The sequence below is a fragment of the Cloeon dipterum genome, chromosome 4 (genome assembly GCF_949628265.1).
Source record: "Cloeon dipterum chromosome 4, ieCloDipt1.1, whole genome shotgun sequence".
NCBI lineage: Eukaryota > Metazoa > Arthropoda > Insecta > Ephemeroptera > Baetidae > Cloeon > Cloeon dipterum.
The window spans coordinates 6113379-6138547 of record NC_088789.1 but is presented as its reverse complement, the minus strand read 5'-3'; the positions used below and the strand labels follow the sequence as shown (position 1 = coordinate 6138547).

The 25169-nt window shown below is 43.8% G+C and overlaps 1 protein-coding gene across 1 annotated transcript in view; it reads left to right on the top strand.

Moving 5' to 3' along the window:
* Nucleotides 1-21291, top strand: part of mirr (mirror) — a 39370-nt gene extending 18079 nt beyond the window's left edge. Inside the window, exons 4-5 of the mRNA XM_065488117.1 lie at nt 16596-16897; nt 19359-21291. Of these exons, the coding sequence (XP_065344189.1) occupies nt 16596-16897; nt 19359-20176 (1120 nt within the window). The 3' untranslated portion in view covers nt 20177-21291. The remainder of the gene's footprint in view (nt 1-16595; nt 16898-19358) is intronic.
* The last annotated feature ends 3878 nt before the right edge of the window (nt 21292-25169 follow it).

Sequence of the window (25169 nt, the reverse complement as noted above, 5' to 3'; positions counted from 1 at the left end):
CAAAAACTATCATATGAAAGTACGGTTATATAGAAATTAAAAAGTGGGCGGTTGTCCTGTTTATGAGATTAAACAACTGTTTTTTTAAATCATCTCTAGAGAATTGGACCGTAATCTTTGATCATCTGCAGATATCAAAAGTAAAAATTTCTCTTCCCACACTTCCCAGCCTATAATATACACAACTTTTGATTCTGAACAATTTCACCAAAAAGGTATCTTCTAACCTGATTTTGCGGAATGATTTTGCAATATTCGTACTACATTATTGCTGTGAGAACAAATTGAAATTATTCAAACGGTCAAATCTACCAACAGATTTATGAATACAAAGAGCAGTGTGTGTCCTGAGGGGGCACGTGCGCAATGAAATGAAGGTCACTAAAAATAAAATTGCACTTCTTGCAGTGTATTATTACGTTTTGGCCCGAGACTGAAGCCTCACAGAGTTTCAGGTTCGAGCCTGGAGATACACACGGATTGCATCTCAAGTACGCGGTGCAATCCAACGCTTTCCTCTGGTAACATGGCGTCACTTTAGCACAATTATATCCGCAAGTGCGCACATACACACATCAAAATCGTATTTCGAATGTCAAGACCCCGCGCTTGAGCTGGCCACACACAGCGCCCAGTCATCTATTCAGCAAAAATATATTGAGTTGCAAAATGTGATGACGAGTGTTGGTGATAGGAGACACATGTGCTCGTTCTCTCTCTCTCTTTCTCGGCAGCAGACTTGGGCGCTCGTCGTGGGTCTCTCGGGTTCACTAGAACTGCCTGATGCTGCGCATGGTGACGTACAATTTATTTCTCGGAACGAATAATATGATGTGTCGTTTGTGTGGCCCGATAGTGATCGACCTTTTAATTGCTTGTTACATCTCGTGTTGACGTGCGAGGTTATCGCCAATCGCGAGCAACACTCTTCTCTTAATATCGCGCGCGCGGACTTTCGACCTCTTTCTCTCCCTCGCGCCGCAAAACACACACATAATCGTTAACTTTTATTCGAATATTAATTACACATCTCCGGCGCGCGATTAATTAAGCGGAGAGCGTCAGCGATAGCACTAACACACACACTGCGGATGAGAGGGAAACAAGTTCATAATAAACTCTTGCATATAGCCGAACTGCCCTCTCTGCGCAATTATTTTTATCGTTCTGGTTGGCTATTTACCATTCGCCTCCCCCGCGGCTTCGGAATACAATTTTACTGCCCAAGCAACGTCTCGTGAATGAGAGAATTTTCTTTTTCCGACTGTATAGCTGCGGCAATAATAGTAACCATATTCATGCAAGGCACACCGCGCGGCGAACACGGGCCGTTTTAATCAGGCAGCGGCGCGATGCATGGCCTGTGCGCACGTGATGTCCACTGTCATTGTGTTTTCCTCTATAATGGATCCGTGCAGGTCATTCCAATTAGTTGTCATCAACCTGAAAACGACGCTCAAACCCTTTAATGCCAACAGCCAGTCCGCGACGAAATAAACGCAGCTCGATGCGTCATCCGCATATACATATATTATGCTCACATTCAGCTTCTATTATGTAAGAATCTACCCACTTGACCTGAACTGATGAGAGGAGGATGGGAATAATTGTTCCTGGAAAATGAGTGCACTCTTTCAAATTTGTGTGAGCGAGAACTCAAGTACATATTATAACCGTACTAACCGACTGATTATCCCTATTTTTACAGTTGATATTTGATTTCTATCGGGGGTGTATTGGGGTTAAGATACCCTGCTGATCCGTGACAGACATTTTTTTAAACCTTGAGTGTGCACGGTATACTTCTTCAAGACTTTTTAAGGTTCATGCTTTCCTTTAACAAGCGACTATGACGTCGTCCTTACCTGCTGCTCACTCTCAGCTAAGCAGCTTGAAAGCAGAAACGGAATAAGGAGCTCTTGCATTCTCACAATCTTTGCCGATCGAGGCACTACCGTCGCAGCAACAAATAATCGCGGAAAATTGCGGATGTGATGCAATTCAAAATATTTCAAAAATTTATTTCGTTATTAAATCATGTTTTATTCACCCTGTCGTTTGTAACACACCATAAAACTGCCAGGATTCATTTGCAATAAATAACATTAAAAATGCCCAGCATGCGCAGCCCTTAAAATATAATGGGCCAGCGAGCTTTCAGTGGCGAATGTCTCGAGCTCATTGCCAAACCACCCACGTTCAGTTATGCTAATCACGTTGGCCCGAAACAACTTCCCTCGTCTTTCGCACGCACTTTATGGCTTTATAAAATACCGCCCGGTGAAAATTCGTCACTTCTTCTGCGGCCACGTCACTCTCTTTCTCTCTCTCTCTGTCGGCAGCTTTTCGCCATATCAGATCTGATTTGGCGCCACTCGATTCTTTTTATACTCCGCGATCATTATGCAAAGGAGGCGTTTGCCTGCCTGCTGATTCCGAGAAGCGAAGTCGAATGTCCACGTCGGCAAACATTGTGCACGCGTAAATTAGAGAAAGGACAAGCGAGCCTCGTGTCGGTCACGTCTCTGCGCACACCCGCAAATGGACAGCCTTTGAGAGGGGCTCTCGACGTTAATTTTGGAATCGTTCGTCAATATCCTCCGCGCGACAATATGCACGCATTCCGCGCACTTCCTCAATGAACGCATGTACGTACATAAGGACTGCATTTCCGGCACTGCCATTTTCGGTCTCGCGGAGTTTTGTTCATGCAAAAAACGGCACTCTGCACGCGGTGATAAGCGCAGGCCGATTTTCAATTCATCCTCCGCGCGCGCCATGTGCATCGCAATGAATGCGATTCATTGAATAAAATTACTGCGTGTGTTGTGCGCCATTCAAGGACGGAATTCACTGATCTCATCGCGCGCCTCCTTTTTCGGCCTATGCACTCTGCTGCGGCTGCGGCGCCGGCGGATGAATGAATCGTGCGCACGTGCTGCGGCATATTTCGGAGAGAAAAGCCACACAAAATCAATTATTCCGAGCTAAACGCATCGAGAGCCGTTGTATGCACTTTGGGAGACCGCGATACATCACTTAAATACGACTTAATCTTAATGCTCACACATAATGGCCACAAAAAGCTGGCCTCCTTCTCGCGCACAGTGCGGGGGACAAAGAGGATCACATCTATTAGCCATTGATTGATGATTTACATTAGCCGCGCCGTGGGACCGCACTCGCTGCCCCCTTGGTTTCCGACACCCTCTCGCGCGTGTTACGAAAAAGGCTGGAAATAGAAGTGTTGTTTGCCATTTCGGGCAGCACGTGCGAATTCGAGCATCCCGAGACCGCAGAATCGTGTACACTGCACCCATAAACACACAAGACGAGTGTTTTTTCTCAGAATTTTAGCTCCTCAGAGGCAGAGTGCAGCAGAATATTTTGTAAAACATGCGCTTTTCAGTTTGAGTTGTGCTGACAAGCATGGAAACACTCGCGCTTTTACCACAGAGAAAAATCAAAATAGATCGTGTTTTTTTATTATTATATGAAGTTGGAATTCCATTAAGGTTTTGTCCGTACAGAATAAATTTAAAGCCTCTCTTCAATTTGATATGCCACCCGCTTTGAAATTTAAAATAGTGTTTCCTTCGCTGTGAATCTCAAATTTTAGAAGGGTTTACGATGTCAATATATAAATATGGCCCGTTTCGACTTTATACCCTCCTATCTCATTTTGTTTTTACTCGAGAAATGCTGCCCTCTTCTCTTTTTTTTTTATACCAAATGCATGTTCAAAGCGACTGTATTGGCACATATTTAAAATAAACTATATATGATCGAACTCCTTCAACAATAATGTTAAAACCAACTATAAACCTTATTTGGACCATGTTGCCAACTTGAACAGTCCTCTATAATGGCTACTAAATGATATTTTTAAAGAGCAAAAAATCGGACGAGGCAGGCGCTCGCTCTTAGCCCCCATAATTTTTAGCATGGGTCTTATTGCGCCCCTCTGTTAAATGTTAGCGCCCTGTAAAATTGTGGCCCCAGTCTAAAAACAAAAGAATGCATAATTCTTGTAATTGAATAATAACAATCTATCAAGGATTAATATTAGCCACATTATTGAAATGGAATGCTGGAATGTTCATGTGCACTACACATCTGAAGCTTCCCTGTCATGATGAATCCGTTGATTAGATCTCATTGAGACGAATAGAAACCAGCTACAAAATATGCTCAAACGCAGCAAATTTTCAAGCAAACTGGCAAATGTTTTAAAAATTTTAAGCTTTTTCCCTCTTTTTATAACTGCAGTCTACATTTATTGTTCAAACCATCAACAACTGCATCGTCAACTGAAGAATAAAAAACTGAATAATTTTCAATTGTTACCTTATCAGTCAAATAAGAATTTAAACACAAAAAGTGATAGCCTTTGAATCTAATTTTATTTTTTGAAACAAACGGAGAAGCGTTTTCTGACAAATCTTCCAAATCATAAATCAAAATGACTTTCAAAATATTAACATGTTCTATGGAGGATTGCAAAGTGGTGAAGATGGCGACGACTCTGGTTTTGAAATCAGCAGTGGCAAGTTTGCTTTATTGCTGACCCGGAGTTAACTTGCTCTCCGCACTTAGTTTGAACATGCATTTATTTGTGAATAACTCGTGTTGTGCACTTTAGTAGCTGAGAGCAAGATAAAGCACACACATACAAACTCGCTTTGCTGTTGAGCTGGAATATATCGTTTTCTCGCGGCCGCATTCCCCGTGCATATAATTTACTCAGTCAGGAGAGAGAAGAGCATTTGAATCAGCAGCTGCGCGAATCGGTTTGATTTTATTATTAATAAACGCGCGCGGCGTTTGGGGTCGGTCCACGGATCGCCGGGCAGGCATTTTATACATTATGTACCCTGTGCCAGAGTGTATATATATATATTTATATTTATACGCGGCGGGCACGCATTAAGAAGCGGAGCCAGTCAAACGTGTTGGGATAAAGAGCGTCTCTCTTGGTACTCACACACACACACACATGTACACACGTACGTGTATATATACCTATATATATTTTAAAAAGGTGCTTACGTTAATGTTGAGGAAAAGAAGCGCGACACACCCAGTTAAAAGCGAGCATGCAGCAAGCGCTACATGCGCTCTTATAAAATAAAATTATGTTCAACAATGCTCAAGATAAAGAGTGGAATGGAACTGTGTGTAAAACGCTGCCTCCTCTTTGGCGTGGAAATTAGTGCCTGCCGACTCGCAAGCCTGATTCGCTTCGCGATTGCCAGACGAAATCTTATATTCTCTTGCAATTTAATTGTCTGGTGTGTCGCAGGTATTGCATTAACACACATGCCTTTTAAGATTAATTGCTTTAAAATGTTTGTTACTTTGTTGGATGGAAAATTTATAAGCGGTATATATAATAACTAAATTAAATGGGCATGATTGGCTCAACTCAAATTCCCAATTAAACTCAATTCATCTGGAGGAAATTTGATTTAGAGCAACCCCAGCCACCGTTGGAAAACGGAACAAAATCCTCTTCGCGATTGCACCCCTCGCGGAATGGGCCCTCGGTGAACACTGCTTGGATTTGGTTCTTTCGCATTCCGCGCCGGCTCGCTCGCTACCGTGCAATTAAAAAAGTCACATCATGCTGCTCTGCTCTCAGCAAGGTATCGTATACAAACAAGATGCACCAATATGGCCGCCTTTGAACAACAACAACGAGCATCAGAAGCAGCAGTCGGACGCGGCAGTCTGCGCGTCGTGTAAAGCTGCCTGGATGGCTGGCTGGCTTTCAACGTGTCGCGCAGCTCGCTCGGCGTGTATACAAACTTGATTATTTTTTTCATACTCGTTAGTCTGGTTCTACCTGGCTGAGAGAAAGAGAGAGAGAGAGAGAGAGAGAGTCTGCGATGTGCGCCAGAGCAGGAGAGAGATGCGGACCACGCCTCCCGGGTGCCCCACACTCATCTCGGCGAGATGTTGTAAACCAATCTAAGGTTACAAGATCGAGCCGTGTAGCAGCCAATCGCGCGGCCGCCGAGCCAATGTTAATTTTATCAAGAAGAGCGGGCTGGTCGGCCATCCGTCCGCATGCACTGCACACCTTGCCCGCGCCGATGATTAATTGCGACTCGCTCGCCACTGGTAATTGAGTTCCAGCTATCGCCAATTATCGCCAGCCCGCGATGACACGGCAATCTTTTTCATTCCCAGCTGCGCGGAGGATTCAATAATGAACTTTTTTGTTGCCACCCAAAACTTTTTCTCTGTCGTGAAAGTTAGATTCGAAATAAAGAATTTGAGAAATCCGTGTTCCCGGCTGGAAACACATTTTGTGCTGTGTTTGGAAAACGAACAACGCGGCGAGTTTGGTAATCATGTTTTATACATCGAGTTATGTTGAGCTCTCCAGCGCATTTTATGTGTTCTCTGTTTGGGAAAGAACAAAGGTGATGCCCGCGAGGTGTTTCCAACTACACAAAAATGCCTGTAATTTAATGGCCGCGCGCGGAGCGGATCAAAAGGAGCCTCGGGAAAGGGTTACAAGGCATGCACGCACCTATCTGTCTTGCCCGGCAGTGCGGAGAACATTTCCGAATCTGTCGAGCCGAGATAGTCGAGGGCTCCGAATCCTTTATATACAGAGATATCGATTTGAGAACTCGGCGGTTTTACTGCCGAATTTATGCGATATTAAACCTGTGAGCGCGGAAATACGTACACACTTTTCAGAGCGCGATTTGATATTCACACCGAGTGCGGCAGCGTGAAAAACGACTTTCAATTTCGCCAATATTACGCGAGAGGCATAAAGCACGGTGTAAACGGTTGTGAATAAATTGTTATGATCTCTGCAGAGCGACACGCAGAATGTACCATTTCTTCACCTTGCCATGAATAATTCGGGCGCACACTCACGCAAATAACGCAAAAAGAGCATGATTGATGGGGCGAGAGGAGGAAATGAGAGGAGAGAGCGAGCGTAGGCAACCCGCACGCCGCCGCCGTCGTGCGGGTCTCGAAAAATGTATAAAAATGGGGGATGCGGGGCGATAATGGGGGGAAGAGAGTGCTGGGAATTGAAATTTAAATTCACGCGGGGGCCGTGCCATCTCTTTTCATATGGCATCTTTATTTCTCCATAAAAGGAACGCGAGAGAAGGAGGCAGCAGGCGGAGCAGCGCTCTTCATCTTTTCACGGCTCTCTCTTCTTTCTTTCTCTCCAATAAATCGATAAGACGCGCTCCTTCCTCCCTCGCGCCTGCTAAATATCATCTCTCATCATCTGGGCGAACGCAAGAAGAGCGTGATTGCTGGGTCGTGGATTTGATGCTTATTATTTGTAAAATGTCAAAGCATTATAACATAATGCCAATTTTTGCCTCAGATTAGATTTGGCAGTGTAATCAAATGTTTGGCTGAACTTTTGGAACTTTGATAAAATATAACTATCAATTTGTATGTTTTCGGTGAAATTTCCTCTACGTTTTTAGCATATACAAGCAAAAATTTCAAACCTCTAGCCTATTTGATCAATTCACTGGATTTTCACTAAGCAGTTATTCTTAGGGAATTTCCTGAGGCTCTGATAGGAATTCGAGCCACTTTTTAATTAAATTAAAAATATCCTAGAATTTGGCTGACATAATATTTCTTAATAAGCCCAGTGAGTGATTTATCAACAGATGACTGAACATTTCCAGTAAAAGAAACGACGACTTTTTGGATACCGCAGATTTTCCCACTCAGCAAGAGCTAAATATTCCAAGCAGGACTAAATTCCTCGATCCCCTAGTGATTATGTTTAGCACGCGGTGATTGCGGGGCGTCATAGGGCGCGCGTGCACACATTTTGAGAGTTATGGCTGCTGCTGCTGTTGGTGCTGCTGGCGGGCTGTTGATACGGTTCAACGAGGTGCTGCTCGAAGCCTTTTTTGTATTCAAAGCGCGCGGCTAAATTATGAATTTCCCATATCGGCGGCGGCGGTGCCGGCGGCGGGAAATTGCCAACCCCTCTCGCTCGTTCGCTCGCTCTCTCCACGCAAAACAGCCGAGAGCAGCGTAAACCTGTGGATTACGTGAGGGCATTTCCAAAGCGCTGATTGATAAGCAAATAATTTTGGATGCGCTCTCTCGCCTCTCGCCGCCGCGTGAGAAAATGTGGCCGAAAATTTGATGGCGATGAAAGGCAGCCGAGGCCATAAAATGGCAAGTGGGACGCCGAATGCTGACGACTTAATCAAGTGCTGATCGGCACTTGTCTCTCACAATGAACGGATATCGGTTTCCTTTGCGTTGATAGCTTAGGCTCGAAAATAAATTAGATTCGAAATGCGAAAAGTCGAGGCTTTGTTCGTTTCCCGCGAGCTGCTGCAGCAATTAAAATTTAAAATGAACCCTCGAAACACAACACGCGTCGTAATCTGAAGCGTTACAAATAAGCGAGAGAGCGCGCAGAAATTAATTTCACTTGCAAAATGCGCTGCTCGCATGTGTGTTCTTCTGCGCGCGAGTTTCGCACCCCAGCAATCCACCCCCGGCGGTGGCGGCGCAGTGTCGATAATTATGCGCACATTTCAGCGTGTAAATTAAAAGTTAATATTTCCCCATCTGTTACCTCGCGCGTCGCTGTCGGCGGCGTCATGAGCTAAAAAGGGTGTTTACCCGGGCGCCACCCTGCTCCCGCCTTAAAAGTGAAGTTATCAACTCTTTGGAAACTAATTATTCTCTCTCTCGCTCGGTTCCAATCTGCGCCTCGACAGCGCAGACGACGGCTTTTGCTAAGTAAACTCCTGTTTTAAGGGCGGCGGGCGGGTGTTTTAGTTGGAAAACGACATCGCTTTTCTTGCGGCAAACTTTTGTCGTCACTTTTCTCTCTTTCTCTTTCGCTCGACTCGGCGTCTAAAAACTTGGGACACTTCTCTCTGCTCCTTTACGTATATGACGAGCCCTCTCTAATGATTCAGCTCACCGAAAGACGAATTTCCTCTCCTCTACTCTCTCGCACCGCCGAAAACAAACTTTTTGCTCGCATTCAGCAGTCGGCAGCGCGCGGAATATATACAGCGGTGCGAGCTTCTTTAAAAATAGATAAATTAGTCTCGGCTGATGCGTAAGGGAAATCGTGAATGGGCCGGATTGAAACCTCCTCGCGGCTGACACTACGACAATAGCAGTCTCTTTTTTGCGAATCAAATGGCCTCGCGACTCACGGTGATTTTTATGACGCTTTCAGCTTAACTGCGCCACTCATTTCCTCTTCTGTTTTCTTGTTTGGTAATTAGACAGATTATGCCAGGTTAAACAAACACCTGATTTTAGTTGTTTCCTCACAAAAAGGTTGTTTCCCCCTCTTCAAACGGTCAGCGGTTTTATTGCCCGTCGTGTGAAACGCGCTGGAAACGTTTTTAACTCCGCGACGCATTTTACATCGAGAGGAACTTTGCTTGAACTATTTGTAATGCGATTTTAATCATCGCACACTATTTTCATATTGCCCGAAAAAAAGGAATAAAAAACTGCTTGCTCTTATCTATATACGGTGCTGAATTTATTGAAAAAGGTTAGTTAGCTTAAAAAGCACGCGCAGCTCTCGTGTTTAGCTCTGCTTTTATCTGCACGCATTAATTAAACGCTAAAAAACAACTTCGCAAGATGAAAAATGCGCTAGGCTGACTGCTTGTTCCGAATTCATTTATTTTTCGGTTAAAATTTTCTCACAGGCCTCGCAGCTACAATTGAGCTAATGGCTCTGGACTGCGCGCTCATGTCGCGTTTTACGATCGCGCCCGACTGTTTGTGTGTAATTGCAGCCAGCTTTTTGCCGAATTGTGCAGTTTCTGCGTTCGCTCGCGACTGTTGAGCAATTAGGTGAAGGGGCGCGTCGTCGTCGTGAAACAACGCTGTGCGAGAGTTATTAGCAGCTGCTCCAGTTTATGCCTGATATTTTGCTCTGACAGCACGTTTCGCTGCGCGCAGGAAATTGCTGGTTACATTTTTGGTGGAAAAGCTCTAAATAGAATCTCGTTGCCCGCAGCGTATGCAAATGAGCTGCTGATCCGTGCGTTTGATACACACAATCCTGAATTTAAACAGCTAATTCTTGTCCAATTGTCTTCGCTCTACGATTTTATGCGCTGCGCCGCTCAGCCTCGACAACATGTGTACAAAAACGTGCTTTCGGGAGAAAATTACAGGGTAGCGGACACTGCGCGCGTTGATTACAATTACTAGATAAGGCCGCTCAATGTAAAGTGAGTTGTAGTTGGTTTTCTGAATAATAGGCCGCAAAAACGTACAATTTGTCACGAGCAAAGCAGCGTGTCTACGAGGGGGCGTATACGAGGTTTTAATTGCTTTTCAAACAAAACGAATGTTGAAATGCTCAAAGAGTGCGTTTACCTTTGCTTTCGCCAGATTACCTCGTTACTTTTGGTGACAGAATGTCAAAATTCGTCGGCTCGAGACTGCCGCAGATTGTAAACTCGCGCAGGAAAAGCAATTTCTATTTATGTTCCTCAAGCCCACGAAATACTTTTCAGGTGCGGCAATAAGCGTTTTTTATTTTAATTCAGTCGTGACTAAAGCCCGAGATGATCGATTGATTCCGGATTTTAAAGTGTCACTTTGTCACTTTGGAAGCGTTCCTCTTCTCGGTGTCCTTTCCACTCGCATTAGGCAATTTATTATTTGCTGCGTATTTAACACATCGCTGCTCGTTCAGACCCTTATTAATAAAACAATAGTGTCGAAAAAGAGCGGGCAAGAGATGGGCCCGATTATCTATTTTTTATGTTAACTTGGAAAGCAGGCTTGGCAAATGTCGGTGAGTATTACTAAACGGAAACGATGCTATCATTGTTATTTTATTATGAGACCTCTATATAGCATGAGGAGAAAAATATTACTACCAACAGAGCGAGCTGCACTTCTTGTGAGCAGCGCGGCGGAATTTATTTCCGATGCTTATCAAAGCCGCCGCTCTAAAGCAGAGTTCACAACCCGGCTGAATTGTAAATAAAAAAAGAAGGGAGACAAGTTCATTTCCTGAGTGGCCGAATTTGCACGCATAAATTTCGAGCACAGCACGTTATTTGGACGTGCGGTGCCAACAAGTGTGTTTATCAGCCGATTTTTCTCGGCAGTCAAGAACACGGGAAAAATCGTCGCAGTTTTGTTCGAAACTTATGCGTTTGGCGTGTGGTTAATTTGGCTGACGAGACTTTTTCACGAGCAGGCCCACATTTTACGGAGAGCTAAATTGATAAGAGCATGGCAAAGTAATAAATTCGGAGTTATGGAACAAGAGCACGAGCGGCGCATAAATATATAGCGAGAGAGGCCTTGATTATTTCATAAAACGATGCGAGAGTGAGAGAAGGAAAGAAGGAGAACAGTTAGGCCGCCGATAAATTGTGTGATTCTCTTGCCGCTTGATAGCCTATTTTGAGGAAATGAAGCTAATGCAAGCTTACACGGCACTATGTTAATTCCATTGTTCGGCACCGTCAACTTTGAAATTATACAATGCAATTCACACGCTTGATTTCATGTTGCTAAAATACCCCGTATATAAATATATATCGCGTCGATGAATTATTTATAAATAACCTTTCCACTTGAACTTGAGCGCGCGGATAACATTGTCTGAGTCGCGCAGGTGCTCCTTAATTGTGCATAAACATTTTCCGAAGGCAAATAAATAGACACATAATCCATCGTAAATATGTAAATCGGCAGAGGGCGCGTTTGAATATTCAACCGTAGCTTGATTTCCGTCCTGCCGTGTTCGTACATTTTATATATTTTCCCTCGCAGCGCGGCGACCATCACAGTTGATCCATGTGTGTGTGTGTGTGTTTGTGTGCGAGCATGCATATTAGAGAGCAGCGCTGATATTGACGCGCTGATAATGATTCGAATGTTTAATTAATGAACACGACAAAAGCTGCTTTTGTGGCTGCTCACTTTTTGTATTGTTCCGCGTTTTTTTGTGAAAATAAAACACAACAACATGCACGCAGAGCGAAAAAGATTGGTTGTTTGCGATAATAAAGCACAAAAAACCTTGACGACAGCCCCTAATGAGAGTGAGAGAGACAGACATATTTTATCCTCCGACCAGGGTTATTCTATTTCATCCATCATAGTTTAAACTTGAGAAATTCTCTTCGGGAAGATAAATCAAAAAACGTTGCGGGTGCAAATTGCGGGTGGTTAAAAATTGATTGGCGGCGCTTATTTCGGTTGGCCGCTGACCACGGCGCCATAATGCCCGTCCAATAAATCCACAATTCATAACTCACAGCACGCAGGCAGTGTTGGCAAATTGAAATTAATCGCCGCAAAATCAATTCTCCAGAGCCGCCGCTGCCGCCGATGCAGGAGTTGCGGGCCGCGCGTTTATTCATTCATTTACACGCGTGTATCTACATATGTATACGCATGGCTGTATGTGCACACACTTTGTATCTCCGCGGCCGGCTCGGGTCATGCACCAATATTGATTTTCGGCCGTTGTGTGTGGATGGAGAATGGAGAGCGAGCAGTGCAGGGTTATGTTCGCGGTTAATTTACAGTCTATCGATGGCACTGCACGAAACTAGAGCCGCCCGGCGAATAAAGCACAAAACTACACTATTACTGCTCTCGTGATAAGCTGACACGCTGTTAATTATGTTCTATAAACTTGTGCTGCGTCCGTCACTCTCTCTCTCTCTCTCTCTCTCTCCTCTCTCTCTCTCTCTCTCTCTCTCTCTCTCTCTCTCTCTCTCTCCTCTCTCTCTCTCCTCTCTCTCTCTCCTCTCTCTCTCTCTCCTCTCTCTCTCTCTCTCTCTCTCTCTCTCTCTCTCTCTCTCTCTCTCTCTCTCTCTCTCTCTCGCATGCCGCCTTATTATACACGTATATATTTTTAATGGGGCCCGCGGCTGTGTTACACGCGGACATATAAATTTTTATTTTGTCACGCACCGTCCTCTTATCACGGCACATTTAACTCGCCATTGGACTAAAAGTACTTTGTACCGACCAAATAACATAAACGCGCGTGTAATTGCCTCAGCTTGCGCGATCCTGACGAATTACTGCTATATAGTTAAAAAGTTTGAATTTTAATGCTGCCCGATCAGGCGATGATCGAGCTAGAATTTGTGGAATACATATCACTTTGCGGTTGAAAATAATCAATCAGATATTACAGACCTCAAAAAAGTTTTAGTCAGCATTTAAAATTAAAATATTGACAGTATTTTTAGTAAGCAACAATTAATTATAAAGACGTTGGCATGTTGCCAAGGGTTATAAAAAAATGTATATGGACTGAAGTCCCTTTTCTAGAAAGTCACAGTAGAAGAGACTACTGACCGAAATTTAAAGTAATTATTTTGCCTCATGCGTCGGATTTCAGGAAATTAGAAGAAAATGACCAATGAAAAGTTTCTATCTAGAGCACCATAATAATAGGTGATATGATACACATCATAGGTTTTTCAATCTCAATTTTTTAACATGGGGGCAACTTTTTTCAATGAATAAAATATTTAGTAGACACAAAATGTGTACGACAGACATCGATAAAATGTTCACTACTCGTTATGCGTTGGTGGCTTCTTCGCATTACAAATATTTTGGAAATATCTGTATTTGTTAATTTTTATAAGAAACAAAATGCCTTTATAAGAAATAAAAAGGATATTTCAATATGTGACTAAAATTGAAAAAATTAAATTTTTTATTCAAGTTAATTTTTTATGGCTTATATTTACTGTGTACAAAAACATTTGCAAAATTTAAATTTAAAAAAATACAGCAAATATCAACATAATTGTAAAAAAGAGGGTGAAATTTTGGTTCAACAATGTTTTATTGACCCTAAGCAGTGACCTTCATGTAAAAATTCGGTGGTTTTTCAGAAAGTCTAATCGATTTTTCTTGTCAAGAAGAATACAAACCAAAATAATCGTGATTGAACAAAAATTGGATTTTAGAATCGAAAGATCCAAAAAATTGTTTATAGTCTGTAACTTGAAAGCAATGCTAGCTTTTGACTGCGATGGTTCATGTTAACATTACAAAAGTGTACACATTTGGTGCCAAAAAATATAATGTTAGGCGCGGTCGGACCGCGGACGAGTTTCCTTTTGAACAGCGAGTGTGTCGTGCCGGTTGCCTGTTAGCCGCGGCGTTGTCGGGAAGCGAAAGAGCTTTTCTGCCGATAAAAGCGCATTAATTCGGAGGCCCGTAATGAAATAAGGTGTCGCTTTCGCCGTGCTGCGGGTCGGGGCGACGGAAAAGGCGTGGCTCGCTGCTGTCATATTGCAAAAAGCAGCTTGCTTACAGGGTGTCAGGCGCAGTCGCTCTAAAGAATACACACACACAGCAGCGGCCTGCCCCCAGAGCACAGCACAGCAGCCAGAGAGCTGGCTTGTGTGTGTAACAATAAGAAGATGACAGCAGCCTCTCTCGGATATTAAATGCAATGCCGGCGCGCGCGAATCTGCCGCCGTTAACCCCCAACGTGACCGACATAAAATCAGCAAGCGGCAGCAAACCGCCCCTGCTGATACGAATCCGACGCGCCCTCTCGAGACCCCGCCGCTGAATGCACACCATAACACACAGCAATCCTCATAGCATTGCACGCCCTTTGCCCTCAAACCCGAGAAAGAAAACCGCGGAAAAACTTCAGACGAATCACAATTTAACAGTTTGGAGTTTATATTCAATTTACATGCCACTGAACACCAATATTAAACTATTTATTCTAAAGCAAAACATTTTCAATCCTTTAACGATCAGTTATTACACAGTAAAAAGGAACGATGTGAATTTTTTCATACAATAAATAAAAATTTGACCATCAACATTAAAAATTGTAATACCTGTCGTTAGGTGTAAGAATTAATTGAATTCTCCAATTCTTTCCACGAATTTGATAAGTTTGCTCGACTGCAGGTACTTTGCACAAACTCATTGAGCGCGAGCACAAGTAAAAATGCTGTGCGGCCGAAAGTAAGCAATCTGTTTTCGAGTAGATTAATATTTGACGTATGGGAAAGTTTGCGCTCTTGTGTGTGTGTGTGTGTGTGTGTGCTCGGACGGACCTTATTCTTTCAGCACAAAACACACAGCAGCGCAGTGAGAGAGATGAGAGATGATGCGCCTCTCTCGGCTTTGGCCTTGTATTTGCATACGGCAGGAAAAATTCCCCTGGCAACTGCACTCGAGGAAAAGTTCTTTGTTTGTAATATATCTCTCTCGGGCTAAACGCATGCATGGAGCCCTTCTCTGCTCTTTCTTTGTGTTTGTGCGTGTGTGGGGGCCGCGCGCGCACTCGAAACATTATTTCAACTCTCGGCATGGCGAGTTTAAGTTTGCTTCCGAGGCAATAAAAAGGTCTCAAATCAGGTACACACTCAAGAAGCGAGAAACGCAATGAATTTTAACATTCGCCTGTGCTTTTTACTGCCCCGCTTGTGTGTGTTTTCAGAGTTTGGTATTTGCGTAATATCTTTCTCGGGCTGCCGAGAGCGGCGGGCTTGTTATGAGAGGTTTAATTACTTTTTAAATTTTAATTAGCCGGGCAATAAATTATATCGTTAAGAGTGCGGCTCGGCAGTTAAAGCGCTGCTGCTGCTTTGAGAGAATATGGCGCGCTGTAAATCTTTTACAACTCGTCATTATTACGCGGCCGCCGCGCGAGCGCACGTATTGATCTCTCTTCGGAGTCGGCGTCGGGGCGGCAGGTAAATCTGCTGAGAGCGAGGGAATAAAATAAAAGAAGAGGAGACGAGATTAATTCGCTCCCTTAATGACGCCCTTAGCAGGGGTGGCGAATCTGATTATACTTCTTGCTGCTACTGCTGCAGCAGCGCCGTCGGCAGATCCGGCTCGTTTATTTTACTTTAAAAACACTGTTCGTACAGGCTGGCTGCTGGTTTTCTGGAAATGTATTTTTTATCTGGCAGCATCACTTTGTTTTATCCCCTTTTTATAAGGGCCCACATATATTTTTCCGGCCTGGCTACACTTTAATAAATGACCCCCCGTAAAAAGAGAGCTCGCTCTGCCCATTTCTAATGCCGCTGAAGATGTTCCTCTTCTCTGCCCATTTGAGCTTATTTTTTACCGCACACAGCCACCGTCGGCACACTCTTAATGCTTTTATATACGTAATACATACGTATACGCAGCCGCACACACACACACAGACAGCACAGAGAGTTAGAACGACGGAAGAAGGGCGAGAGAGAGAGAGATTTAATTTCAATCTCGTCGATTCAGCACTTGAGAAAAGTTTAATCTGTTGATAAGGGCTCCTTTATAGGGTCGGCCTTGATTGGCTGAGAAGGGAGTAAAGGCAGGAGAGCAGATAGTCTGCCTGGGCAGAGGGAAATAATATCACCGCCATTATCATCAGTACACATCTGATGCAAAAAGAGCCATGCTTAATGACCATCCCCTTCCTTCCCAGTCGCCTCTTTATCCCTCTTCTTCGAATCCGCACTCGCATTGTGATCGAACTATTTCTTTTCAAATGATCAGTTTTCTTTTTTATTGGTTTTTAAATTAAATTTTCGATTGATTCCTGCCTACAATTTGCTGTTTGCTTGTTACAGATACGGCATGGACTTGAACGGTGCGCGGCGGAAGAACGCGACCAGAGAAACAACGAGCACCCTGAAGGCGTGGCTGAATGAGCACAAGAAGAACCCGTACCCGACCAAGGGCGAGAAAATCATGCTGGCCATCATTACCAAGATGACCCTGACGCAGGTGTCCACGTGGTTCGCGAACGCGCGGCGGCGACTTAAGAAGGAGAACAAGATGACCTGGGAGCCGCGCAATAGAGTCGAGGACGATGACAACAACAACGACGACGATGATCGCCCTAGTCGCAAGGATGGCAAAGACCACTTAGGTGAGTCATCAAGACCAATAATTGCAATTTAATTTCCAAAATGATACTTGGAGGACTCTATGGAATGTGGACATTATATAACTGTATTTTTCACTGATTGGACGTTGAAACGAGTTTGCGTATAGTTCGACCGAGTTTTACTGGTATCGTGACGCGATTCGTCGCGGAAGTGTGTAATTACCTTGTCGCGAAGTTGAACGTATCTCCGCGTGGCCAGCCGTAATGCAATTATTTCGATCGCGCCAGATTAATCGACATGGCCGCCGCCGTACATTAATTGTGGCGCACTGATGAAGCATAATTGCGCGGCTGCAAAGCTTCCTCTGGTGCGGTGGTGACACACATTTCGACACATGTCCGATTTTCGGTCTCATTTCCAAACTGTGCTTTAGTGCATCAGGAAAAGGGGCGACACGAGAGAAGCGCTTTTTGGCATGCGAGAGGCATAATTAATTGTAATTACAATCTTCCTGTGTGTGTGCTGAACGGCAATACAATAAATTTCGCTCGCTGATGCGTCCCGCCCTTATTAACAAGAAAACCATTTGCGCGCTCACATTCAATTTCGGGTTCCGTTCACGTGCTTGTCGCCGCCGCCGCCGTCGCAGTCGCACATACCATACTTATATTTTGATAAATTACTCGGGGCGTGATGTGAGTATCCCGTCATAAAGAGTGCGAGAGAGAGCAGGAAGAAAGACGGTTGCATAATCCGTCCCTCGCGAGAGCGTGAAAAGTGCAACAAAAGAATATCGCCGCCACCGGAACGCCGCGTCTCATCCCCCTCGCTCGATATAAAACTGATTGCGGTGGCTCCCTACCCTATATTGCATATTAATGCACGCTTGGAAAATAAAAATACTCTGGCTGTGAGCAGCATTTTTCATAAAATCCTCGATAGACCACCCTGTATTACGCGGTATAGGTTGTTGGATTGCACCGAGTAAAGAAAAAATAACCTCTCCGTTCGGTGCTGCTTCATTTTTTTCCCTGGATTTATGGCAATATCGTGGTGGTCACGGCTCTGGATTTATGCGCGATGCCTGCCTAATAAATTGATATATAGGGAGCTGGAAGAAGCGGCGTGTTGATGTTGTGCTGATGTGTCCCAACCGCGAGCGAGCGAACGGCAGGCAGGCCAGATAAATCTTTCAAATCACTGCTTTTTATGCTGGGAAATAAGGTTGCGTTTCGAGATGCCGTGTTCGAGAGCAAACGGCGGATTAGCCTATCTATTTATGGCCGTGCTCAGCAGCGCCACCGGGATAATTTATATCAGTCTGCCGCTTTTTACATGAATATTACATGCAATAATAAATAATGCCCGCCCAGGCACATTCGGCATATCTCCCGATTTCCGCATAATAAGCGAACAAGTACACCCGCTGTAAAGAGGAAATGAACTTTTGTTACATAATTATCTTGGTGCAGGACACGGAATTTGGAATTTGTTGGAAATTAACCGCGCGCGCAATTACTCAAGCAGATACCGTTATCCTCCCCGCGGACGGTCGGACATAGACGGCCAGAGCCTATTTTATAATCCTGTTAGTTGCATATATTTCATCGCGGACTGCACTTGATACGCGCCGGGTAATTTATTTTTCTGCAATCTCGGGGGGTGACGTCAGTGCGAGAAACCCAAGCAGCGACGCAACTTGCCACAACACTTGATATATACACGCCAACAAATGGGCCTTTTGCCTCCAACACGCAAACTCACGCACTTTAGTAATTTCCCGACTTAATATGATTATTTATACAAAGCAGTCGGCAAATAATAACGAAATGCAAGAAGGATATGATTACACATCATAGTCGGCGAGCATCGTAAACAAGTCGAGACAAACAACGAGGTGCCGGTAATTTTTACACTGCGCTCCGCTAATGCGGGTTAACATGGAAATTCGATTCTACACCTCAACTCAATGACAAGTGGGTTGCGTAACATCTGGTAGACAAGACTGTATGAAGCAAAAACAAATGGGGGACTTTGCTCAATAAAAATGAAGAGGAAGCAACAAATAGATAAGAATTAAAACTATTTGGTCAACCTTGCCTTGAGTGTCCTCAACTCGAATGAACTTAGGAAAGCGTGCTTTTACAAGTTCACAGTCTCTTATTGTTAGCCAATACTCTGTTTACAGACATATCTATATCGAACCATATAAACAAAACAGGGAATTATGTTGTGTCATTCCCTCGCATTTCACTCTAGTCTCAGCCAACCGGCAAATTTTTGGTCACGTGGACAGCTGCCTTGAATCTGGCCAAGACACTTAGATTTGTTCTAAACGGAATCCATTAACCTATAGCAGAATTAAGACCTGTCTAGAGTCTAATTTCCAGTGGTGCTTAGCTTGTAGAAATTATTATTAATGTCCGCTACATCCTGCATTCAAATCTTCCGCTTCCAGAAAAATTTTCATGTCTAACGAGAGCCCCTTTTTCTGATCCGCAGACTCTAAGGACTCGGGAACGGCGTCCAGCGAGGATGGAGAGCGTCCGCACCACCGGCTGGACATGATGAGCCGGCCACCCCGTCCGGACACGGGCACCGGCAGCGACTGGAGCGACGCCAGGCCAGACAGCGGGCCCGACTCGCCCGAGTACCTGTACGAGAAGTCGCAGCACCTGCTGCACCACCCTTCGGTGAAACTGCCCCCCGGCTCGCCTCCGTCGGACGGGGTGCCGAAACCGCGTATCTGGTCACTGGCCGACATGGCCAGCAAAGAAAACGACCACCACATGCCGGCGCACCACCCTGTGTCAGCGTTCTACGCAGGCAAGCTCGTACCGTCGGCGGCGATCGCGGCTCGTGCGGCTGCAGCCGCAGGGCTGGCGCAGCCGCCTCCCCACCACCCAATGTACGCGCGGCCGCCGGCGCCGCCTCACCCCGACTTCTACCGGCTGTACAGCAACGCCGCGCACCTGCACGGCGGCGACGTGGCGCTGCTCGAGTCATACTCGCGCCAGTTCGGCGCCGGCAACACCGCCCCCCTCTCCGTGCTGTCCAAGGCAGCCGCTGCGGCGGCCGCCGGCAGCGCCGTCGCGGCGGCGGGCTTTTTGAACGGGGTCACGCCCATCCCACCGCACTCGTCCGCCTCGTCCAGCTCGTCCTCGATGGAGCACCAGCTGCAATCGGCCGGTCTGCTGACCAAGGTGGCCGGCGGCGGAAGCCCTCCGCCCCCGCACACCAGTCTCCCCGCCGCCGCCACCCCCGGCAAGGGCAGTCCCCCTAGCAGTAACGGTGGCGCGGCGGCGGCGGCGAAGGCTTGACCGCAGGCGCTCATCGCCAGGCCCGGTGCGCGCTACGCCACGAACATTGGCCTGCAGTGGTGAAAAAAGCCGAAAAACAAATCAGTGCGTGGACATAGTTGAGACAGTAGAGCGATCATTTAGCATGTGCGTTTGTTCCAAAGTTCTGCGCCGCGGCCGATAGACGGATTTTGTGTTTTTTATGTGATGCAAACGATTTATTAAATTATTATAAATGGAACACTAAAAATCGATGAATATCTCTCTGTCATTGTACGAGTTAAACACACTAAATTGTTTGTGAAACGCGCGATGTAAGCATGATGTTATGATTATATTTGATAATTATTATTATTACTACTGAGGAATGCGTTTAATATTATTATTATTTTAGCAGAATTTAATGACTGGCTACGTTTTCAATGTGATACAAAATGTCATTCATAATTACTTGAATATGTGTAAAAACATGCCAAGAGCAGAACATACAACATAATAGATGGTAGGCGAGCATTTTATAAGGAAGCTGTTTTTATTTGTCAGAAGTATAGATAGATACTGCTTTAATTTTCTCTGCTCCGTTGACGAAAAATGAAATTTATTGAATTCTGAGAGTATACTAGATATCATCATCAGCTTTCACACTAGGAAGACAACAACAGTTGCAGAGCGAAAGAGGGAGAGAGTTTTTATGTTCAACCTTTATCGTTGCGATCCAAGGCCTGTTATTTTTCTAAATGATTTCCCCGTAAAAGGGATCCTTTACAAACAACCAAAGCATTTTATCCTCTTTTAAAAACACTAGTTTGATTGAACACAAATTCTGTCCGATCATTTTTACACGCCACACGAATCGACTTTTACCTAATCCAAATTCATATTGTCGCAGATTCGTAGAGATCAAAATTTGCGTTTTAGGACACAACGCGCCCCTGGTGGTGGGCGACGCACTTTTGTTCAAAATTGATTATTTGGTGTTGCTCAATGTGAATCTTTTTCATTCATCAATATCTAAAGTGGGTGTACTTGTATTAAAGAGTAACGAGGTCGAATTCGCCTCAAACGCTGTCACTCGCCAGCAGTGACGCAAAACCTTTGTCAAATGAAACTATATTAAAGAGAAAATGAAAAACGAAGTCTCCTCCTTGTTTTAATTTCTGCGTCTAACCAGTCAGCAACACTACACCATTTGACTGACGTCAATCAACGCGCCTTGGAAGCGATTGTTCTTACTCTTAAGCGGTCGTATTTACTGCGAGCGCAGATGCCATTAGATCTAAAATGTGCAGCTTCATTATAATTAACCGCAAGCTGTCATTCTGCAGCCTTGCGGTCAACGCAACTTGCGTTTAGCTGCGGATACCAATTACTTAAATATAAAGGAACGCGATTTTTATTAATTGTCGGACAAAAGAGAATTTCAACGGTGGCGCTGTCAAGCGGCGACTGCTGGAAGCATTCGAGCAGGGATGATTAGCTATTTAGAGCAAAGTTTGAATGAGAAAATGCGAAAGTTTCGCTTCTCCGCCGTCACTTGAGGAACGAAGAAATATGCAGGATGAAACAAGCAAAAAGAGACGTTCAATTCGAGTAAATTACGGTAAGCGGATTCGAGGTGCTTTCCTCGCGAGCTAGTGCGCCAAAATTTGCAGACCTGACGCAAAAGTTCACGCAGCGGAACCTTATTTTTTCTGCTTGGCTAGACTGTCAAATTAGCGCGAGAAATTTAGCGCGCGTGTGTAAAAAGTAATGGTCGGCTCGGCGCGGCGGGTTTAATAGCTGCCGGGCGACCGCACGTACACTTTCTTGCTCTCCATTCGCGGATCATTTACAATTGAAATCAGCTAGCAGCCAAGTCGCGCGGCTGCTTTGTGTAAAAATGTTTTCGTGAGCACATCATCATCATCACATCATGATTCTTTGCTTTTATTACGCGCAATAAAAAGCAGCGGCGCTCTCATCACATGCACCCATAATGAATTGGATCGACCGCGAGACTTAACGAGACCGCGAGCGAGGGCGTAAAATTCCTTCTCGTTTTCCCATCCCCCGTTCTCTTACATCCGCCATCCGCCCGAATGTGGGTATGAATTTCAAATAAAATCGTCGCACTCGAATAAAAAACGAGAGGAAAAATAAAACTACCACCGCGTTGTTAATTATTATTTTCCATCATTAATTTTCCTGTTCACTGCCTACTGGAAACTTTTTACTTCTTCCGCTGCACTCACGGCTTTTTATGTGTTTCATATATATTTTCCCCCGAGTTGCTGCTGCTGCTGCTGATGTTTTATGCATTTTGTACTTTTTATTATTGCTGCCGCGCGACGACTGTTGAAAAAGTCGTGCATTTTGAGTTGTTGCAGGCCAGTCGAGAATCGCGTTTATACTTTTCAAACTGCTGGCGCTAATGAGGCTGGATGTGCCCGCGTGCGGAAATGTTAACTGGCAGCATCAAGTTGAGCGTGAATTGGAAAGCTCTCCGAATCTGAATACCTATCTCAAATAAAAATGCTGGTACAACTCTTCAAATGTGTATTGATCAATATTAATTCAGCCAAACCATCTGAGGCAACAGTTGGGGTGCAAATGGAAGTAAAAATTTTATGCCACAGCTTTATGGGCACATATCGAAATTACTAATAAGAATTGTACATAGCAATTTGAAAGAAAACATCAACAGCGACAGAAAACCATTTGTAACAAATATTTTTTTTCAAAGCATTTCAGATGTGGTAAATACAATGCAGTATTTGGATTTGGAAATTTGTAAGAAGTAGTAATTTCTCGATCATAAACAAACAGGAAGTTTGAAATCTATATTTTGTTTTCGAGGTTTCAAAATCAAGCCTGTAATTTATGGTCGATTTTTTCTAAGACTCTGTAAAAACCAACTTGAACAATTTTATTTGTATCGCCAAATTGTATCCTATAACACAAAATCAACATTAATTTTCATCATAAGAGTTCGGAAGAGCGATTTTATTTTAATTTTTCTTTAAAAAAATAAGGCAAACCAGCGGTGAGATCTATTGATTTCTTGTGGGGAGACAAAATTATTAGTTATTTTCAGAATGTCGGATACATTTTCTTATCAGTTTGACAGCAATATTTCTGTGCTTGAGGAAAACATGCAATATTCTTTCTTTGATGGATTGACCGCTTTGAGCGTAAAATGTAAAAACAAGCGGATCGGTGTCCCTGAGATGTGTTTATGCAAGATTAAATTATAGTTTTTGCTGATGCGTGCGGCGGTGTTTTTGATCGGTGCAAGAAAACGCGTCCAAAGGTTGGTCTCGAGGTTGCCTCCGGGCCAACGAGAGCGACTTACGAGACAGCGCAGCGCAGACGGCTTTTATTTCTCATCAACTCGGTTGACTTCTTACTTGCATTACACGCGGCTTTGTTAGGACCAGAGAGACGGCTTGGGTTTCTTCTGCTTTTCTGCACTTTTGGTGCCGCGAACACACACACACAAATATTTTTATCATTTCGTCTGCCAAGTTGTCTCCCTCGCAGGAATCGCTACCGTGCAACCTGCCCAGCCTTTTTATTCGCACACTCTGCTCCTCGGTGGCTTTGCTTCCCTCACCTTCTTTGTTCTTGTTTACTCCATCTTTTTTCGCCCTTCGCTTTGCACGGTGTTGATTTCAGCAACTTGAAAATGATGGACAAGTATGGCAGTGCAAGATATGAAAGGCCGGCAGGAAAATCTGAGTATGCAACCTGCGAAGCAAGCTATGGGACTTGAACGTTGGCAATGGAAAGAAGTCTTCATCTTATGCCCCATTTTTCAAAACAGCAACTTCAAAACATTTTCTCATCGATAAATCCGCATCTATAGATTTTCAAAGAGGTCCAATAATTTTTCAGTGCGGAGAAATTTCTGCATGAGAATAAAAAATGAAATGTTTGTAGATACCTTAGAACGCTGATGTGTTCGAGGAGGTCATATTTTGAGTTACAACAGCTACCTTGGTGTATAACGAGCCGTTTATAGTTATTTGAGTGTTCAGGCTATAAATGGGACAGTAAAAGTGATAAAGAGCGTCGTTTTTGCATCAGGATATATGATAATATTTCGTATATTATACAAATGCCACAAACAACAATTTTTGTTGACTCAAAATTACGTTAATTGCGGATCAGCAGTGAACTAACTGTTCTCACACATCCAACGTCCAAAAGTATCCAATATAACAAATAAATATTTGTCAATAAGAGGGGAAGCTCAGAATAATGTGGTTTTTTATTTAGATTTCCCATTCAAATCGCCCAAAAGTCTGCAGTTGCTGGCGTTTTCGCCTTATTGATTTTAAGAAGCATTGATTGGTGTATTTATTTGCTGCGATTTTAAGACGCCAATAACGCCTTGGTGAAAAATCTTACGATCTAATGCGTGATATATTTTGTATTTTTGTCTGCATAAACACACACAAAAATAATGTACAGAGAAAAAACCTTGTTTTGTACTATTTGGATATGTCAATATTATTTTTAAATTGTCACATGCTTAGATATTTTATTAAAGGCATTCAAGAACATTTCATTTGATAATTATACTACCCACTTTAATTGTTTTCATGCACTTCGATTTTAAATATACACAAAATGAATATCCACAACGCTTAAATATTTAACAAGAATATTTTTCACTAATAATCCACTGTTATTTTTATATGTAAAACAAAGTAGTTGAAACTATAGACAAGAAATATGTTGTGGCGAGTAAATAAGTATATAGTTTATCAATTGAGTTGCGCAAAAGCACTATCATTCATTTTATCATTTCTGGAAAAAGAAAACGTTTGTTTACAACGTTTTGATGGCTGTTAACAGCATAACGTGTAGTATGACGGCCAACGAAGGAAAACACTTCTTTTTACTTAACGCGTCTCGTAAGTGCCAATTAAGCCTTCTTCTGCGTATAAGAAATCCGCACTTACGTGTGCGTCATCAAATCATTAAAATATCGTTATAAAATCAGCGCAGCAAAGTGTGTGCGAAGAGGCAC